At 43.0% G+C, this 21243-nt stretch overlaps 1 protein-coding gene across 8 annotated transcripts in view; it reads left to right on the forward strand.

The window, feature by feature from the left end:
• Window positions 1–230: 230 nt before the first annotated feature.
• qkia (QKI, KH domain containing, RNA binding a) overlaps window positions 231–21243 on the forward strand; it is a 74326-nt gene continuing 53313 nt past the window's right edge. For 6 of the 8 annotated variants that reach the window (XM_038729392.1, XM_038729396.1, XM_038729391.1 and 3 more), the window contains exon 1: window positions 231–667. In XM_038729392.1, coding sequence (XP_038585320.1) covers window positions 523–667 — 145 coding nt within the window. In that variant the 5' untranslated portion in view covers window positions 231–522. The remainder of the gene's footprint in view (window positions 668–21243) is intronic. The other 2 variants (XM_038729397.1, XM_038729393.1) reach the window with 2 other exon arrangements.

Below are 21243 nucleotides of genomic sequence, written 5' to 3' on the forward strand. Positions count from 1 at the left end.
GTGTGATATTGTGTTGACAACACTTCAGAGGCATTATGTGCATTCCTGCGCACTGCACACCATTGCCCTGATTTTCTGTCTATCATTCCCAGAACCACTCTGCCCCGCCCTCCTGGCTCGGGTGTGAGCTGTCATTGGTTGTCACATTAGTCCCTGAAAGCCCCACTGGCCAATAGTCGTTGAGGAGGACGGAGCCTTTCCGGCGGAACAGTCTCTCGCGCCTACAGTGGTGGAATCGAACGTCCCCGAGCGCACACGGCGTAGAGGAGAGTACGGCGCACGAGTCTCTGGAAGGAAGATAACGGTTTATTTTTTTGCCCCCTCTCGACTCAAACAACAAGAACAAACCAAACCTGAATTTTCAGAGGGGGTTTACATAGTCTTCTCATCACAAGGAGGAGGGAAGCGAGGGATTGGATCCGCAAGTTTTTTTTTTCTTTTTCGTTTTTTTTCTTCTTCTCTTTTTCCTAAAAGAGGATTCTGTGTTTTCGCGGTGGTTTGTTCTCCGTTCTCGCCGCAAAGATGATGGTCGGAGAGGTCGAAGTGAAGGAGCGACCGAGGCCGAGTCCCGACTATTTGATGCAATTATTAAACGAGAAGAAGCTCATGACCAGTTTGCCAAATCTCTGCGGCATCTTCACGCACCTGGAGAGGCTTCTCGATGAAGGTAAGTGGCGGTCTGGAGCGACCGGGGAGCCGCCGTGGAGGGGGGGAAAGCGTGACCACGGCGCAGTCCGGTTGTCGGCACGGCTTCGCTGGGCGTCCCTACTGCGTAATATTCTAGCATCAGATATACAGATATTGATGACCGTGGCAAGCCTTTCAAACACTTACAACGTCCAGTACCACACATCCAAAACAAGAAATCCGGCCGAGCTTGTTTAACTGTTCCACTCCAGCGAGATGTTGAGAGTTGCGTTGCTAACGTTAGGCTTCCAGGAGTTTGTTGCTGCACTCCTGACTTTGTGGTGACAAGACGAAAACTTTCTCTCGCTCACTTAGAAAGTCTTTCAGTGCGTGTGTGTTGACTAAATTCGCTCACAGGGAAGTTTTGAAGCACACTTAAAGGCTTATCAAATGCAAATCTCACTTAATTTAGACGGGCCCTGGTTCCACATGTTCCACGGCAAATTAGCTTGGGTTAGCCACATTTTAAGCTAGCGAGCCTGGGTGTCTGCGTTCCGTTGAACTCTTCAGGAACCATAAAACGTCAACTCAGCTAACTTACGTTTTGAAAAATAAAGATTTCACCAGTCGGTAAAGACGTTTCAGACAAATGTGTAGAAGTGTTAGAAAAGTTGACTGTCGCTTTCCTTATTTGTGCCTCAGTTGTTGCCCAGCGGCCGACCTTAAAAGCACGAAGGAATGTGTCTGCTTGTTGCCCAAACAATGGCCAGTGAGTTGCAGCTGGGAGGGGGAGTGCACGAAGATTATTTCAGCCGTCTAACTTTTTCATTAAAAGGAGCACCATTTTGTTTGTTTCCCTTCACCCTGCTACTACAATATTTGTCCTCAAATGAGGGGTATGCTTCTCTCGGCTGTGTTTCCTTCCCTTGCTGCAGCAGCCGTCGTGTTTTTCCCCAGTCAAGCGTGCCCTTCCAAAAACTGCGTCGCCTTTTGTCGGCGGCGCCGTCCAGACGGGGTTTGTCTGTCTATATGTATTTTCTACGCGTGGCAGCTGATTTTGGCACAAGCAGCGGCGCCGATAAACCAGGCTTATTCGCCGTTTATGTTGATAGTATCAATAACATAAGCTGGTCAAAGCGTAAGGTTGGACCTATGCTTTATGTAACTGAGCTGGGGACACTAGAGAGCGCCACAGCCCCCTAGCAGACTGTCCCCATGCCGTGTCTGGTGTTGGACTGGACACCACGACACTTCACGGGATATGTGAGTTATTATTTCGCATGCAATATTGGACGTAAATAGCAGTGCGTATGTCATAGTTTCGGTTGCATGGCTGGGGTGAGTAGGCTATGTAGTATGTAGTTGCTAAACCGGTCTGCAAAGATTTTCTTGCTTCCTTGGTGAGTGAATAAACAAGACACTTCAGACGTGGACTATTTCCTCCCCACCCCACAAGAAAGCTACAACAATGCAAAAATAAATGTATTTAACACGGCCTAAAATACCTCTACTCGATTGTAGTTTACACTTGAATGTTATTTTGATGGTCATCTGGAGAAATTGGAAATTGTTTCAGGTTGAGGCCTGCAGAAATGTAAGCAATTAAGCCCCGTTCCTTTCCAAGCACACCACTCTCCACACCAAATAAATGCCTTACAAAGGAGGCAATTGTTGAGTCTTTTTTAAATTCTCGAAGGGCCACTTTTTCGGACTCAATTAGGAATGATCAGTGTGTTGATGTTTTCATTGAGGGGAGAGTCAGGAAGCAGACTTCTTTTCTTTTTCATCCCTGTGCCCCTTTGCCATTTCCCGGCCCACATAGTCACATACCCCAGCAGCCTTACTGAACAGTAAAGAAAAGGGAACGTGCACACAGTCTCTGCACCTCTTATTACAACACTGCCCATGGTACACTGAAGGAGCTAACTCACTGAAAGCAAGAAACTGCTTTTTATTGTCAGTGGTCAACAAAAAAAATCTAATTATAATCATTTTCCACTTATTAAATTTTACTTTCTGAAATTAAATCTTATGTGTTCTTATAAAAACAAATACTTAGTTCTATCACAATGACTTCTTAAATGTGTTTAGAAGGAACACAACATTTACAACACAGCTGAGGTATTTTCAGTTTTTCTGGTGGGGGAATGTGTCACATTTTGTACTAGGCCTATAGTCATCTTTCTTTGCATTTTAAATTACAAATACTGTGTCTTAACTGCAGGACATTATTAGGACTGGACTGTAAATTATTTTAACCTGCGGGGGTTTACATTTACAGATTTATAGTTTGTTTCGCTTGGGAGGAAAAGTAAAAGTTATTAAGCAAATGTCTGAAATAAAGAGGTTGAATAGATTTGCTTGTCTGTCTTTCTTTAAAAGAAAAGCTTTTCCAACATGTATTTTAATGTCTTGCACCACATTGTTTAGTGGCTTTGGACGAACTGGTTTGTTAGGGGTTAAGAAATGAGTTGTGTAATGCCGGACTGGTCTGACTCTTCCATGCAGCGTTCAACAGAAACAGAAAATGGACGAAACATTCCCTTCTCTGGTGTTTTAAAAATCAGGGCCGGGAGACTCGCGACTCAGTCTGACTCCTCTAAAGCCACACATGTCTGAGGTTTACAAGTGTTTCCACAGCACCAGCCCAAACTTTACCCCGCCGCCAAAAATTGCGCGTGTGTGTGATGAAAGCCACCCCAGTGCAGAGGAGGCCTGTCTGACTGTCTGGTTCCTGTTAGGGTCTGTTTGGTTTGCTTTCCCCTTTGGACGGGGCCAGAGCTCTGATCTGAAATTCTGGGCTAGCCTCCTCCCTGTCCTGTACTTGTGAAAACTGACCCCACCCAGGATAAAACCAAATGCACAATCCAGTCAGTGTAATTTTTTTTATCAATCTAAAAAATAGAGAAGATAACGGTGTTAAAATAATAAACCTTCTCTTTGGCCTAGTATTCTTAAAATTGTTCTTAAGTGTGTTATTTTAATAGCCTGTTCAGTCAAATAGCTACAGTTTCAGAAGCTGAGATAAAAAAAAATAATTTAACGTGTAGTGGTAGTTTGGTAGTTTGAGGTTGATATTTGTATGTTAAAATGTTTTATAATGATAAATGAAGCATGTTTTCTGACCGTGGTCTTTGCCAGCATTAACGATAAACATTACACTTGTGTGCGACTTCCAGTCTGACAGCATAGACTCCAGAAGGGAATCTTTAACTTACGTTTGATCTGAAAAGTGTGTGTGTGTGTGTCAGTGTGTGTTGCAGCTGTAGGAGGATTTTGGTCAGTTCTGTCTCATTGAGAGCGGCTGTCTGTAAATACAACCCGGAGTAAGCAAATGCAACATAAAAACCCATTGAAGCACAAGCAGAGGAAAAAACATAACCAGTCAGTGTAGAGTTGTGTATGAATGAAAAGAGAGTTAAAGGCCGTCCTAATCTGTCAACAATGCATCGGCAGTCTTGACTCCGGAGGGACGAAAGTTTTTGTGTATTGTTGATAAAATTACAATGACGGCACACAAGGCTGAAATGCCTTCCTTTGTCAAACTTAAGTGCACCCAATAAGATTAAAAAAGTCTTTTCTCAGTTGTCCATCCCTCGAGATTATCCTCACGACAGCTGCACATCTCCCTCACCCACCCAAAGTTTTGTGCCCGTCTACACAGCTGTTTCTGTGGCGGAAGAAAGCCGACACCACCCTTGATGACCGCTGCTCCCGCCCTGCTGTAGTGGAGTGGACGTTCCTATTTCGTTGCCAATATGTGTGTAGTCCCTCAAGGTCACTCTGGCTGAGTGACAGGCCCCTTTTTGAAATCCCCTTGCGTTGCAGTTGTTCATCTCCCCGAGGTGACACCTGCTATGGAGTTTTTTATTTATTTATTATTTCTCTTTACGATCTGCCAGCCAACAAGCTGCTTCAAATTGCTATATTTTCTCTTGGCAGGAGGAGACAGCCCATATAACATCTAGAGATGTAGCTCAGTAGTGAAGGCGCTGTTGTAAGGTAGCAGAGCGTAGGAGAAAGGGAGGATTATTATTTATTTTTTGTTGTCATGAAGTGTTGCGAGTCTTTCATTGGGATTTCAGCATAGTCAGATTAATTTGGAATGTATTCCAAGCTCCCCTTACCATTCCTTACAGACTCATTTTTTTGCTTTGTTTGTATAATAGATTAAATGGTCCGTTCTATTGCATGCTGTGTGGCAGAGCCACACGGTGCATAGTACCGCTTGTTCCAGGCTACAGTACCCCCTCCCCCCTTTCATATACAGTTTTGTGTCTCTTTTTTTCCCTCTGTGTGCTATGATTTAACAGGACCTTCCCAGGAGAGCTGTCAGCGTTCGGAGGACAAACTGTCTGCTGTCCACGGCGTTGCCTGTGTAGGGAACTGGTCCTTTGGGAACAGCTGTTTAGAGTACAGATTTTGATAAATGGGAGAATGTGTTTTTCTACCTGTCAGTCTGTCCATATGGTTCACCCCCTTTTTTTTGTTGCCTGTGTGTGGCTGTTGCATCACTGTACTTTCCCCACCGTAGGTTGACCCTTGGCGTTGCTTAGCACAGGTCTAGACCTACACTAACCTCTGACATTCAATCAATTTAGCAGCTAACAAGACTGCGCATTGTAGGATACAGCTTAGAGCCATGAGAGAGCACAGACAGAGTGACTGGAAGTGAGGACAGGGGGTGCTAGGCCAGGGCTGCTGTTATATCCCCCATCCCCAAACCTTTTCTCTTCTCCCAACGTTCTCTCCCAAAGCAACTCATAAGCTGGAATTTAATTAACCAAGAGCCATTCTGTGAGCTGGTTACTGAGTCGTCGCCACCAGCGAGAAAGCAGAAGGCTCTGTGTTATCTTCCTCTGTCTGCCTCTCTTGCCCTCATGTGTTCCCTCTTTCTCACTCTCTCTCTTCTCACTCTCCCTCCCCGGTTATAAATTATGTGGTGGCATAAGTCTGACAGGGTGAGGTGCGGGGGTTGTCTGACGTGCCTCTGCCTAGCAGCCTTCCTATCCAGTATCCCCACCACAGTGCCTGTGTGAGCTTCGGTCCCTGTTCTGACTCTAACCCTGGACCCGTCTTGCTCTCCTGGCCCCACTCCAGCCCCCGGCAATGCCACCCCCCACCCCCCCAAGCGGGTGCTGTATGATAAAGTCATCCAACGACAGCTCCGGGTTCTTATCTCAGGCCTCAATCCCGTGAGTGCCGGGGCCTCCTTATCACAGCTGCCTCTGCCTGGCCTCCTGTCTCCGTGCCCTGCCCTGACTGCCTGGCTCACTATCTGGCTCGCCAAAACTTAAGTGTCCTCCCTTCTATTACTGCCGGCTGTTAGACTACACGTTCCTAGAGGCAGTTTATCTCTGTTATTCCTCAAGACTTAAAATGGAGCGCTCACATTAAAATGAATAGTGAATAAGGTAGCCAGATGCACAGTGAATTTCACTGAAGGAATTTCATTGTGTTTATTTCTGTCAGAGCGAAAGTCATGATTATGTGTGTTTGAGTGTGTATGTGTGCTAGATGATGAGAAGCAGTGTTAAAGAGGTAGATGAATTCGGGGATGTTGTAATAATTATGTCACAACAGCTTCCTCACACAGGATTATTCATTATATCTGGTTATTTATTCCTTTTTCTGAAACCACAGCTCCTCCCTTTGCCCTTGACCCAAGTTACGTCAGCTTTAACCGTATTTTTTCTTCTTTAATTCTCATGTAAAAACAGCTACGGGAAGTAACGCCCATTTTGAGACAGGAAAGGACTATGGAGTCTGTTTTCCCTTCAGATTGACAGGGAGAAGGAGGGGAATCATCCCTACTGTCCTTCCTCCCTACTTTTGTGTGGACACGTAACACACACAGTATTTGTCAGAATATTCCTCAGTTAGTGTATGTATGCATGTATGGGCCCCACCCTGTTGCATTCTTGGAGTGCTTTAAATGGCACTCACACTCCCTCATTCATAGTAGGCTTCTTCATAGCCTCGCTCTTGCGCTTTCTGTCTTCATTTTTAAATCTCAGAACCGTCACAGATATTTTGTCCAACAATTAGCTTTTTCAGGAATCAAACCAGTAACATTTGTCACAGTTTCCTTGTTTTTATCATAGAAAGGAGGTGAAAAAATGAGCTGAATGCTCACTCTGTTCCTCTCTAACGCGCCTGCCCCTCTGCATGCATTTTCCCTTTCCTTTCAGAGGAGGAATGGCAACCGAGCGTTGGCAGCCACCTCAGGAATTTTACAGGGAGCACAGTCAGAGCACTTAACCTCCAGCCTGGTGTTTGTTTTCCACCCACACTCTCTCATAGTGTATTTTAGCTCTGCTTAATGTGAATGCCATCCACAGCGAGGCAGAAGGAACTTTTCTTTAAATATTTAAAAATGTCGAATGCATAATTTGTCTGTAATTTGATCATTTTTGCATCACTGTTGGCACTAGCGGGCTCCATTCCACGTAAGTGAAAAGTCCAGCAGTCCAGTAATGTCTCCTGTACCTTCTACTTCTGCAACACTGACCTCTGTCTCATGGACTGTTTATCTTTATCCCTCGTTCTCATGCGAATCCACTAGTCCAAGAGGTTGACTAGGCCCGTCCTCCTCCAAAACACCCCGGTGGATCAATCTGCCCGTGGTTTGCAGCCTTTGCCTCGGTTTCTCACTAGTTGCAGGCTGGCCCATAAATCAAAGATGAATAATTTACCTGTCCCTCAGCAGCCTGTGTTGTTTCTGTGAGGCTTGGCAAGAGTAGACGGGGCTGCCATAACCTTCCCTAAGGGCCACCGAAAGTGAGGTGGCAAGAGGTAGTGAGATTCCTCTGTAGCGCTCTGACATCGAATATGAAGCGCCGAGAACTCCAATCATAACTACCCTCAGCTGCTTCTCTAAATCTCTTGAGCTTCAACACGTTTATTAGTCGTAACATGTCAAAATTACAGCCCGACGAATTTATCGGCCGGCATGAGCTAATTGCATTTAATCGGCATCGGCCGTTTATAACAGCAAATATATGGCTATTAAAAAAGAAACATAGATTCAGATACTTCACTCATGTCATGGGTGTTGCATAGTTTGCCCACCAGAGGGCGCGCTGCAGCTGTTAACTACACTGTCTCACCACAAAAACCACAGAAGAAAACAATCAGCTGACCGCAGTCTGCCAGGGGGGCGCGCAGAGGGCAGTGAGTCAGTCTTTTGTTTTAAAGCTACGATGCTGACTAACGTGGTGGTACATTTATTTATGAAACAGTGTATTGGTTCTAGCGAACGGTCCACCTTTGTCCCTAGTTCATCACTTCTAAATATTCTCTAAAATCAGGCAATGTTACAGCAGCTAATGTTGCCCGTTGCTAAAATAGCCACAAAGCTAATGCCGTGTTTATCAGTGGAGGAGCGCTAATGTTGATGAGCCGCTAAACTATAGTTTCTGACTTATTCTAAATATATCTGCCAGCTGCCTGCTACATTGAAATTATGGCAGATTATGGGTAAAGAAAAAGTTGCACCTTCCAGCAGCAAATAGTTATTGATTCAATTCATAGTTTTCTCGTGACGTCACATACACTGTTACTATGAGTTTTTTACTTTTGCATTGCCAAAGTGCTGGATGGTAGTTGTACTTTCTGATGCACAAATCGAGGAAGAGACAAGCCTGAGCTGTGCTAGGTGAGGGATTCCCCACAAGGTAAACGTAAACATTACCGCAGTCGAGCGGCGGCTTTTTAACGATAGAAATGCGGCAGCGGATGGATCGGAAGTGCCCAACACTTGCAGTTTGTGTTCATATCTTTCTTTTTCTTAAGTTGAGAGGTTATCCAAGTAAATGTTACTGCTTTTGCAAGAGGGAGTTGCGGTGTGAGCTGCTATGTTGGTCTGTTTTTTTGCCCTCCAGGTACCGCGAATGTCACGTGACTGAAAACTATGAATTGTTTACATGTTCACTTTTTGAGACAGTAATATTTTATTAACATAAATCATTTAGGAAAAGGTTTTATAGCCCACATACATACCAGCTTTCAGTATAGGCCTGCTCTAAATGTAGTTGATACAGTAAAGGGGTCTACTCTCAAAATCTAAATATCGGCTCATAAATCGGCTCCTTTAATATCCGCATCGGCCCCCAAAAACCCATATCGGTTGGGCTCTAGTGAAAATCCACGTTATCGTATTCAGTTCTCCTGTTGCTCTTTTCACTGCCTTTGTTTAGTTTAACCATTTTTCAAAAGTGGCTAATACATACATTTGTTGAATGGCATTTCTTATATTGTAGGAGTGTCACAAATTTCACTGCGTACTCAACTTTTGAATAATTTTAAAAACATAAATGAGAGTTGTCAGATCCTAATCTGTTTATCTTTACAAATCAAGACTCTGATAGTCTAACAGTGCCATAGCCTAGGAACCAGATAAATCTGTAAGCTCATGTTTAATTTCCTCAGGCAGATGCTGAAAAAAATGTACCTTTAAAATCGGAAGTGGAATCATGAATTTGGAGAATCATGACTTCTTCACTATTCGCTTAAACTGAACTTTTACTTGGCTGTAGTTTTTAATACACTCTGACATCAACCTCCCATGTGTCCATCTACTCGTGTAACCTATTCTACTGTAATATTGTCTTTGATACACCTGTAAACAAGCTTTCCAACGTCCAGTCTTCACTGGAGAAATTGTGATATTGTTTGGTCTGTTCTTAACATTTAGACTTGTTTTCACGTTAAAGAAATTATTTGGAAGCCACTTCTCCCACAGTAACGCTTCAGTTTGCCAATCATGTTTTGTTTGTGGTTTACCCAGGGCAGTGGCTTTGTATCTTGAATGCAGATGCTGTCTTGTAAAGACTTGTTTTTAGACAGTGTTGTCCCTGTAGATTTCCTTGGTCTTGCTTTGATTGAAATTGACACACTGTGTGAGAATCTTTCTAGCATGTTTTGGACTGCCACCTTGGGATAGCTTTTCAGCACTAAGGAAAACAAATCGGTGCTGAAATAAAGTATTGTCAGCATTGTTCCAAACAACTGTAAAGCAAAGCAAAATTTTTTTCAGATGTTTGACGTTAAGGCAGTAGTCATAACGACCAGCTATATTATTTTAGTCTTTATTAGATCTCCAAATATCAGTTTGGTGCATCTTTAGAAATTACAACTTTAGAATGCGTTGAATGAGTGTTGTACAAACAGTATTCTGATATATTTATCTTCATACAGGCTGTCAAATAGTTAAACACTTCGATGTTGCATTGTTCCCACTAAATGTATTTTTGAATATAAATAGATTTATTTTGACATTTGATTGTAGACGAGGACATGGACTTTTTGGTATGTGAAATAAGCACTGTTGCTATTGTGTCTTTACATAAGTTAACTTTGGTGCTCACAGCTTTACTTCTATTTTGAATACTGTGAAATAGGTTTGATCACATGTCAAGTGTATTAAGCAATCACGCTCAAAGGCTTTTTTGTAAAGGACAGTAAGTTCTGTGTTAGCGGGCACATTAAAAATGTTGGTAAAAGAGCTTTTCCACCCTGCAGTTATACAAGTTCATGGTGTTTCTACCACTTGTGCTTGCCCACTCTACCGCTAGTCGCCCTTGTCCCCCAGTATGGCCTTGCAGTTGGATACTATTGCTTGAGTCGTCAGACCAGAGAGGAGTTGCAAGTAGCAAAAGACCACCCAACATGTTGATGTGTTATCCGCTCTTAGTGATGGAAATTATGCTGGAGGAACTTTTCACAGATTTCTTAAAGCAGTGTCACACAGAGCAGGCACTTTAATTCACATTTTTAATCAGTTGCCTCCTCTACCTATTTAGCAATGTTTCAATTGCTTGAACAAGGGTATTCTCCTGTCTTCCTGACCCAGTCGCACATAGTGACTGCCTAGCTGAACTAGAATTACATGTGTTGCACAGTTGTGTTTTACAGTGGCTGTCTGCCCTGCAGTCTTGTGCTGTAATGTAAAACATGATCTGCATAGTATAATTTATGTGTGCAATGTGTCCAACTGAAAAGCAGCAGCACAGAACAAAGTCAGATTTGCGCAACTGCAAGTGAAACAGTTTTGTGTCATGTTTGGTTAGTGTTTGCCACCGCTTGTCTGTTTGTGATGAGGCTTAAGTCTGTCTGTCCTTATCAGTTCAGCAGTTGGGAGGAGATTATGGAGCCGAAAATAATGGGTGGTTTTGTATGATTAGGCTTTAATTGGTGAAACAAAGAGCCTCTTTGGCACCGTGTGTAACATAGGGGAGACTGTCATAAAAACCCACAGATAGCTGGCAGGGGGAAAAATGTGCTGTGTATATGAAAGGGTTAGTGAGCGTGAGGCTCGTCCCTGCTCAGTTGATTGATTGTTTTCACTTAAAGGAAAAAGGCGAGCAAGGCTGCCGAGAGCGAGGGGAGGATGGTGAATGTGATAAAGAACAGCGGGGGAGACAGAGGATTCCTATGTGCTGTAAATGAGGTCATTTGGTTGGTTATGAGGAAGGTCACTAACCCCTCCCTCAGCTTCACACTCCACCTCTCTGTCTCTCCTTCCCTTCCCCTCAGCTAATGATCCACAATGGCTTTTTGAGTTTTAATGGGCCAGACTCATACACCGGGTCATTCCTACCAGTTCACATACACGTGAGTGCTGTCTGTATAACAAGCCGAATACACTTGCAGTGCATTTATACTTATTGCTTTATCACTTGGTTTATACTATAGATGAGTGTGCAATGCTAAATTTACTGTTATTGAAGCTGCTTAGACATGTGGTTCATGCAGCCCAAGAGCCCTCTCATTTATATGGTTGCTCTCACAGTTGGATGGTGGAGACAACTTGGAGCATGTTGAAGAAAGGTTCTATAGTCTTTCTGTTGTCTAGAAAAGCCATTGTCAGTGTATAGCCTTGTGTCACAAACATGGCTTTGTATCCCAAAGTATACAGAAGAACGTGAACATGATTACTTTGGGTATAGTGTGTGTGGATCAGTATCCATATCCCTTAATAATTTGCGCTCCAGCAAGCAAAGCCAATTCCAGACCATTTCCTTAAAATTGTTACCCTATTGGTGCACAGCAAGTGAAACAATGTGAACATTGTGATATTGAGTACATGATAAATGCACATATGTTGTGGTGGTACTGCAATCAAGAAATGTGTGAAATCTTAGGTTGCTTACCTAGAAATTAATTTCTACCCTTGTAGTTTTGCTACTTTTGCGACTCAATTGTTGTTGTTGTTGCCGTTTTCTAACTTGGTCTAGCAACGAAGTCAGGCGGTGTGGCAAGAAATGGTATCTTTAGTATTGAGGCAGCTTTATACCAACCTCATTCAGGAGATCCACTCAAAAACATCCCTTACCACACATTACATTGGCATTTCATCCCCCAAACCCAATGATCCTAATTACTGGGACTTGAATTCAAGATTCACCTCAGACCCGAGAACTCCTGGTCCAATAAATTACTAATGTACAGTAGCTACCTTACTCTTGGCTACAAAGCTAACAAGTAGGAAATGGACACAGAGGAAAAGTGACATTGCCACTAACTTCAAGACAGGTCACACAACTCATAATTGAGGTTTAAGAAAAAGTTGCTTATAGTTTGGTGATGCAACAACCAGCTTGCACGGTTAGTCTGTTTCTCTCTGCTTGTAGATGCTGATCCAGTACACTTTAGCCTTAACTTCCACCATCTTGGCTGAGGAATGTTGCTCATAAAATGCTTCCAAGGTGTTTCTTTATTGTCGTCTTGGATAAGATTGCAGCTGCTCCTGACTGCCTGGTGTATATATTTTCTTGCAGGACGTGCCATGACAAGCTCACTGACTTGGAGTGACACGGTGATTTCACAGTTGGAGAGATTTGCCTCTCATTGCTATAAAAAAATTGAATTTTGGATTGGATATATGTTTGTGGTCACCTGCATCATGTGGGCAAATTACACCATTTATTGTAAACGTTTGTGGTCCTCTAGGGAAGGTTAAGAGCAGCTTGGGTTGGACGGCATCTAGACACAGCAGGTGAGACAGGTGTGAGCATGAGCAAGGTGCCAGCTGTTGATGACACCCTTAAGGTGAAGAATAGTCTGCCTGGGGATGGACTTGTCTGTCTCTGTCCCCTCTAATCCTTCTCTCCGCTTCTTTGTCCCACCCTTCCTCTCCTCTCCCCTACTCTGCTTTCTTGGAGAGTGTTTGTCTGACACGAGTTTAGGGTGTTTGTGATGGGAGCTCTTCCTGCAACCTTATTTTTATTGAGCGTCTGACACTTTCAATGAACCAGGCCTCAGTTTTCGCTCCACTCCTCCCTCCTCACCATGACTATAATCCTACTCTGTCTGTACCACAGTTGCACACACATACAGTTTGCTTTGCTTTCTGCCTCTTATCTCTTTCTTTCGGTCTTAAACATGTACACGCGCCCCCCTCATCTATTTATTATATTGCTTTCCATCGTTGTCATGGTGTTTTCCAAAGGAGAAAATCGGTATCTGTTCACACAAGGAAATGACTCATTTTTCCTGGCGTTGCCTTTTTATTTATTTATTTTAGTGGAGTGACTCTCTAGCTCCCGTCACCCTCTTTTCCCCCTCTGTCTTTGTGTTCCCTTCTCTCATCTTCCTCCTTCCATTTGTTTTCTCTTTGGCAGCTTCCCTCTCTACTCGTATGTGTGGCACAAATCCAGCCTTGGGGCTACATTGCCTCTTTCATGTGAGGACCAGTGGTGACATTAAAGGCCCCGCTACGTGGTCTGTCGGTTTGCATCAGCCCAGCTCTCACTCTCTGCACTCAGGACACTAGTATGCGCTTGGCTCTATACTCAATCACTCGCATGCTTCAACGTTGTTTGAAAGAGAACAACATGCCTGCACCCGCTGGCTGTAATTGTGCACATGCATATGCCCTTGCAAATTTGTTAAGCCTTAACACGCAAGTGCTTTGAGACGGATCAATGTTTAAAGACTTAAGCATAGTGGAAGCTTGGTTATTGACTGTTGAGTCAGCGACTCTCCCTCCCTTACCTTTTTGACACTGACCCAGTTGTTAGAGCCCCTACAACATCTTTGTTTTTAAATTATGTTAATGGTATGTTTAGCGCGACTCTGCAGACAAAACAGATCAACCGGATGATCTTCAGGACACAGCCACAGCCACCATACACACAGCCAAAGAGCAGCTCCTCTGATGATCTGCAGACAGAAGGGGGAGGTCAGGGGGAGTCCTTTGTTTTTCTTTTCATCGTCTGTCCTTTGAGTCAAGCAATGTTTATACGGAAGTGCATCAGACACCAAGAGAATTTTTCAGTGTCTCTAAAAAGCGCCAGGCCTGTTTGTTGTTCATTGAGAAGGAGTATGCACCAGTTTGACTCACCAACATGTGTGCACAATCCATCCTTGGATACTTGGCCCAGAACAATTTTATGTTCTGGCAGAGGACCATGGATATCCATCCAAATATTTAACACTTTTCTTGTATGTCTAATTTGTATTTCACAAGAGTAGGTGTTTGAAGTGGTAAGATTCAGATCCTGGATAAATGGTATGTCAGGCTGTGAAGACAATGAAGAGCCTGCACAAAGACACAACATCAGCTGTGATGTGAGTCTCTGTGTTGTCACACCCAGGGACACCGAATGAGTGGCTGTTGGAGTTGAACTTAAGATGATAGCTACAAGCCTCAGCAGGCCCTGTGCCTGGAGATGAAACAGCGGACGCACATGCATACACTTTGTGATGTAACCTGTCTGTCTTCCTGTGTTCAACACTCACGTCTTTCCAAGGGTTTTTCTGCATAGAGAATTTAAGCATTATTAAATTCTGTGGTCACCTGTAATTGCTACTGTAAAATCACTTCAAGGTAATGAGAGGTGAACGTAGCTAGCACAGCGTCTTTTGTCTTCAACATTTTGTCTTGCTTTTGTTTGGCCTTACTGCTTGGCTTTCTGTTATATTACTTTGTGAGTTTGCAGCTTATGCTTTGTGTGAAGCACTTAAACTCCCTTGCCCTGGTGACTAAAACTTAAACTTAATTTTTTAATTGCTAAGAAATTTTGGGATACAGGACAAACCCCTCCAAGGAAGGAAGCAAGAAGGAAGGGAAAAGTCAAAGTACCAGTGTTACTGATCAGCTGTTGACAGTGTCAGTGGTTCTTGTACCCAGTGTTGAATGTACCAGTCTTTATTGAAACTGTTCATTCAGCATCATGGCCACTTCAAATGCTTTAGTTTGTGGAGCTGTTGAATTGTTTTGCATTATACCAAGCACCTTTTCAAATATGTTGTCCATCTCATTTATGTTATTCTTAGTAGACTGCATTAGTTGTAGCCAGGGGTACCTAATTAGCTGGCAACGAGCGAGTCACTGTGTGTCGTAAAGGAAAGATGACATTGAGCTCTCTCCATTAATGCTTTGTTGTGTTTTGTTTTTTTTTCATTAAAATGAAATCCAATACAACAAGAACACAAACGCAGCATGTGAAGCAAGCATAGAGTTGAATCAACATGAACATGATAAGATTGAGTTATTGCACGGCTGTTGTATTCGCTTACATCAGATTATAACTGTATTTGTGGTGTAATGTTTATTTTATACATTTAAACTGAAGCATGTTTTAACACCATATCACTCTTTTTCAGTGATAGTGTGTCAACTAGCTAGATGGGGCCTTGCATGTCTTTATTGTCCCTGTTTTTTTTTTGTTTGTTTGTTTTTTTATCAAGTTTCAATAGGTGACACGGTGTTTCAGTACCACCTTTGTCTGATTTTGATCCAGGAAAAACCCTCTTGATACAAGTCGGTGTTCAGTCTGAGTTTTGCTCAGACAGACGATGAGACTGTGGATGTCTGTCACAAAAGAGGATTGAAGATTAATTTCTAACGAAGGATACTTGAAGGCAGTTGTCACTGTGTTTGCTTCTGTCTCCGTTTTTGCGGCATCAATGCATTTCTTGTTATCAAGTGACCTCATTCCCTGATTATGAGCGAGGGGAAAGGAATGTGGTTGTTCCTCATTCTGTCACTCCCCCACCTACCAAACACATATTAAACAGAGATTTTCTTTTTTCCAGTCTGTTTGTTGACATTCTCAATACTGCACTACTGGCAGGCTCCTGCTGCTCACATCTGTTCCTCACAAAATCAAAATCACAGTCACAGTTGATGTAAGGATTTACTCACGGTTTAATGTTAAAACGTTGCCCTTGTCTCATCCTTTTGCCGTGTTTCCTTTTGGCAGTGTTTAACTGTGATGGAAATGACTGCCTGAATGTTTCCATCCCCCATTTTTATTCCTTTTACATTAACCATTTGGTTTTCTGTCAGTATACTTTATAATCCCACTGAAAGCGTGGTACTTTCCTGTGGATTCATATTTTTGGAAGCATTTTGAAGCATGGGTAAATTTATCCCTTTGGATCAGAGATAGAAGTTAGATCACATAGAGAGACCTGAGAATTTATTTTCCAAACTGAACAGTGGGGGGGATATGACAAATTATATTCCCTCCTTCCCATCTTCCCCATTGGTTGTGAGCACTGTGGTCTCCTTAGTTACAGAGGTGGGGACAGGAAGCACAGCGCATGTTATCTTCCCCAGTCACATTGACAGTCGACGCTTTTCCTTCCTCCCTTTTCCTCTGTTGTTTCCTCTCCTGACAGCTGGACCTTTCCTGCCATTGTTGCATGACGCAGGAGACAGCTGTGTGTAGGGGTAGACGCAGTTAAGATGTCTTTAATAGATTAAAAGTGCTCAGCAATTTCAGACCCTCTGATCGGTTGTTTACAATTCAAGCAGAGTTATTCTGCCCAACTCTTCGGCCGCGGAAATGTCCATCTTCTCGGGCCTCTCCAGGTAGTGGGCGAAGGAAAGGGATACCCCCTTTTTCACATGCCAGAGGAAATGTTTCCAGGACAAGAGTCAACACAAAATGGGACCACGGACTGCTCTTGTAATCCACAGACATATAGCCCGTCAGCATGCATCCTGGCTCTTCATCCTGTTATTCTTCCCAACTCTTATCTTGTATTCTCACATCTTGTAAAGCTCACAGCATGCATCCTGTGCTTCATTTTACACAGCATCCCCTGCATTGTTGTGGATGGGTGGGGGTGCGTGTGCGCGCGCGTGCACACACATCTGTGCAAGTCTGGATGCATGTTTGTAAAAGTATGCCTGAGGCCTCAGTGGATAAAACAGTTGTGTTTCTAGATACCCAAGTAGCGTGTGTACATCCACCGAAACACTGAAAGTAGAGTTAAATGGGTTCAAGCAGAGAGCGAGAGAGGGATTCTTGAGTAGCACTGTGCAACACGGCTCAGGTCTCGCTTTTGTTTGTCTGGTTTCACTGGCAGGTAAAGTCTGAGTTCCCACGAGATGCAGAAGAACCAACTATCCGTTTGGCTGTTTGTGTAGCGCATGCTTTGTTCATGCTTTGAGTGTATATTTGTGTTCATATTAATTAATCCACCAGTTCTGACTATTCCTGTAATAACCAACCATCCCTTTTAGTATGCATTGAGCCACACAGATGCAGGTTATATCTCATGGAAGTAAAAGGCTGGCCTTCTCCTTGTATAGTAGCGTTCTGTAGGCAGGCTACTTCTTTTCCCCCCAACCAAGTATATCCTCTCAAATTTGTGAAACTATTTTCAGCTCATGAGGCTTCACTCTTAAAGCCAGCCTGTTAAATGACTATTGCTGTGGCTTCCAATTTAACACTACATATCGCTCCCCGTTCAGATGGCAAAAGCAGCAGTAAAATAGCCTATCTTTGCTTGGTATTTTAGAAGGAGCCTGAGTCTGCATTTGTGTGCATTAGGTTGGCTGTTTCAGCTGAGCTAGGGTATTGGGCTACTTTAAAAGGTGAACCGAGGAGAGAGGAAGTATTAGCGCGGCACTCTAGCTTCTGCTGGGCTGGATTTAGAATATTTTCGCAATCGCTGAATAATTAGCAATATTATGAAACTACTATGAGGAGGAGCTTTTCCGCATTGTGTTAACTACCACACTGACACTCCCTGGTGCTTCCTATGAGAAAATTGTATCTGTGAGGGTGTGAAGGAAAGAAACACGTTTCTGTTGCTTTCCATCTTGATCACTCCCCTTGGGGTGCCGTCCTCATGTTTAAGTGTGTGTGAGTGTGCATGTACTCGCACTTTTCACCCCAGGATCCTGTTGAAAGTCTCCCCACGCAGAGAGTAATGAACGTTGGCCCCTTGTGGCAACCATTAAGAGTAAGCCATTATAGTTCAGTATCGAGGCAGCCCTCCCTGCCAGTTTCACCTCACTCTTTGGTAGACCCCACTGAGCGCACAAAACTGGCACTCCGATGGCTCATTAGGCTGCCAGCATGGCCCCCCACCAGTACACAACCCCATAAAGCAGTTCCACATCATCAAATGTGATGATTCCTTGTTCTAATTTTAGTCTGAGGTCTTAATATCTCTGCAGATATGGTCTCATTTCACTGTTAAGCTTGGGGTGGGATAGCATGGTGATGTGAGTGAGGAGGATAAGATGGGTTTTTGATACTATTTTTCTTGGAACCATGTAGGATTTATCCTCTAGAGCCAAGTGTGACTAAGAACACTATATTGTAAAATATGTCTGAGAAAGAGACGTTACTTTTATTTTTTTTTTATACTAAATTTTGCATTTGGCTTCCCAGTTGAGTGTTAACTGAGTGCATAACTGGTATGGAGTCAATACAGCAACATTTCATTTGGAATATCCCAATAAATAATAATGGTTCTTATGTCAGCAATTTTACCTGGCTTTGTTTCTGTGCCCACTGGGTTACTTTTGACAAAAAAGGGAACACCATATGGGCCTGAGTGATGGTGATTAAAGAGTCAAAGAGTTCAGCAGAGAGAAGCCTGCCTTTTTGCAAACCTAATATTCTTGTCTCTCATTTTAAAGATGTTAAGTGTTTGGAAATAAAAATAAAATCAACAAATTGATTGGTCACATTTTAAATGGTATTAAAATAAAACGCATAGCAAAATATGGCCTGCCTGTCTTTCAGCTTCCATTTTACCAGTCCAAAGACAGCTGGCATCAACCAGTGGATGAAGCGTTTTGGCAACTTTTAAGTTACAGCTTCAGTAATCACCATTCTGTCATTTGATTTTTCAGACACGTTCTCTTGGAAGATTTTCTCTGACTACTAGCATTTTAAAGACTTTTTTTAAAGTCTTTGTGGCCTCGCCATCTGGGGACATTCTGTAACACTATATGTCTTGGCCACTTGACAGTTGATTTATGACTTTGCCTCACTGATTATCATGATCTCAAAATTGGCATCACAACGCCATCTCAAGCCTTAGTTAACTTGGCCTACTTTTGAGCCACATTTTCCAGGACAATCACTGCACCTGTTCATTTGTCACTGCTGGTGCTGGAGTTGTCAAGTGACAGTAGTCACTCTAGTCAAATTTTTTAGAAGAACGAATGTAAAACAGGCCAATTCTTTCTACGTTAATTTCTAATACAGGCTAATAGGGTGTTTTTTTTTCTGAAATGGAAAATGTATGCTCTTCCCGGTGTATTCAGTCCCTTTTGTCCCACTTTATCGCTATTTCTGCTTCATTCTTGCCTCCCCTCATTTCTGCCGTTCCTTTGGTCCCTCTCTCCTTGTCTGCACTGTCTGTCTGCTTTGTTTAATCACCAAACTAACGTGCTATGACACGTTCCTATAGCACACAGTCATCGTCGCTGCAGCCACAGAAAGCCACATTCAGCTTGGCACTTCTTCCCCTTCCTGCATGCAGTCACAGTGACAGCCCCCTCCCGCATTTGCTACTGGTTATGATTAATGGCTTTGCTGATTGCTGTTCTTGGCCATCACCACACCTACACATTCTGATTTTAGCATCCATATTCTCAGGGGTTCAGCCAGAATAGAGGAGGTGGTAACCGGCGTGTCCAACTTCTCAATGTGTCTGACGTAATTAGGAATGTAAGGATGTGTTAAAGTCATTGTTTGATTTGATAGGCTAATGACATTTGCTTTTGATTTTTGTCTGAGAGAAACCAAGTTTGAACCAAAATTGATTTCAACAAGTCGCATGTCTTGCTCTTCAATACATCATTTCCACTACATTAAACTTTTTTTCTTTCTTCTATTTCTGTATAAAAACATGATCTCTCTCTCTCTCTCTCTCTCTCTCTCTCTCTCTCTCTCTCTCTCTCTCTCTCTCTCTCTCTCTCTCTCTCTCTCTCTCTCTCTCTCGTACAAACCTCAACTTCTTGGTACTGTGGTACTTTCTTCATGATGATAAGTAAGAGTCAAGGGGGAGTGTTGGGTTGATGTGTAATACATTTTTTCCACTTTGACAGTAGACCAAATACGTGGCAGTGGCTAGTACAGCAAGGTAGAGCAGAGATGTAGCACTGTTTCCTGCTGTATTTGTTTAGCAGAGGCAGTTTCCCTCCTTCCGTGTGGAGTGTTTCTCCTGTGGGTACACTCTCAGGAGAGCTATGCCTACGAACACACAAGAGCTCATTAGCGTGTGTGGGTGTTTCAATGTTTAGTTGGTTGTTTGTTTTTATGTCTTATATGGATTTAGGTTTATGTCAGGGCACACGCATGAAGCTTCTTCGCCTCATTATTGATGATCAGAGAGCAGAACGTGCTGCTTTCGGGAGGTAGTTGGCTGGGAAATAAATGTGCATGTGTACATTTGCAAACACAGCATGTATATACTTTGTACAATTTATGCACCAAAGTGTATGCCTCTAAAAGAGATTGTGTTAGTTTAAGTGTGTGCAGACACTTTATCAACCGTCCTTTTCCAATTTGGATGAAAGCATAGTTCCTCTGTGTCTTGGCAGTGGCGTTTACCCATGAGATGTGTGTATGTGTATGGGAGTGTTTTTCTGTAATTTAAATTTTTTTTATTATTATACCTGGCACAGGGAGGAGAGGATCCAGAAACCTTGTTACGCCAGTTGTTTATTTAGTGGCATATCTCCTTAAAGACCTGATGCTGGAGCTTTTTTCCCAGCCTGCCTTAGGAGAATCCCTGACGCACAACATAAATCTCTCCCTCTGGCTGCCAGCAAACCGCACCGTCATTTCTGTCTAGAGCCATTTAAACCACTCAGCCTGTGGGGCCAGGGCTGATATCCACATCATGTCAGGGTTCGGAAACCATGTGGATGAGTCACTGTAAAGCAAAGTGGAGATGTTTTTTTTTTTTTTCGTACAGTTTTTATTTTGATGGTTGAAATACATTATGAGAACATTAACACAGTTTAAATTGTGCAAACAAATAGGATTTTCCTAGTCTGTCTCACAAAGCTGACATACCATTTATACATTGAAAAAGTTTTTGGTCGCTGCAAGTGCATATTTATCCTGTCCACTCTGGCTGTGAGGTGATCCCCTATTTGTGCCACTCTTATGTAAGAGATTGGTGATCTTGTTCTGTGCCAAAATGCCGTTGTATGCCAAACGTTCAGCCAAAGCTAATATGATGCTTCAGCAGTTTGGGTTAGTAAAATCAAGTGTATATCTTCCAAAGATAGTTGGGGTTTATATCCGTACTCTTTGTTCTTGTGCACTTTCTGCTGAGAAGACTTAGGACTTTGGACATTACCCAATAAGTAATCTAATGAAAACAAAAGACACTATGTATTTGCAG

This window comes from Micropterus salmoides, unplaced genomic scaffold (assembly GCF_014851395.1).
Source record: "Micropterus salmoides isolate LMB-PRFRI ecotype aquatic unplaced genomic scaffold, ASM1485139v1 Ms_hic_scaffold_19, whole genome shotgun sequence".
Taxonomy (NCBI): domain Eukaryota; kingdom Metazoa; phylum Chordata; class Actinopteri; order Centrarchiformes; family Centrarchidae; genus Micropterus; species Micropterus salmoides.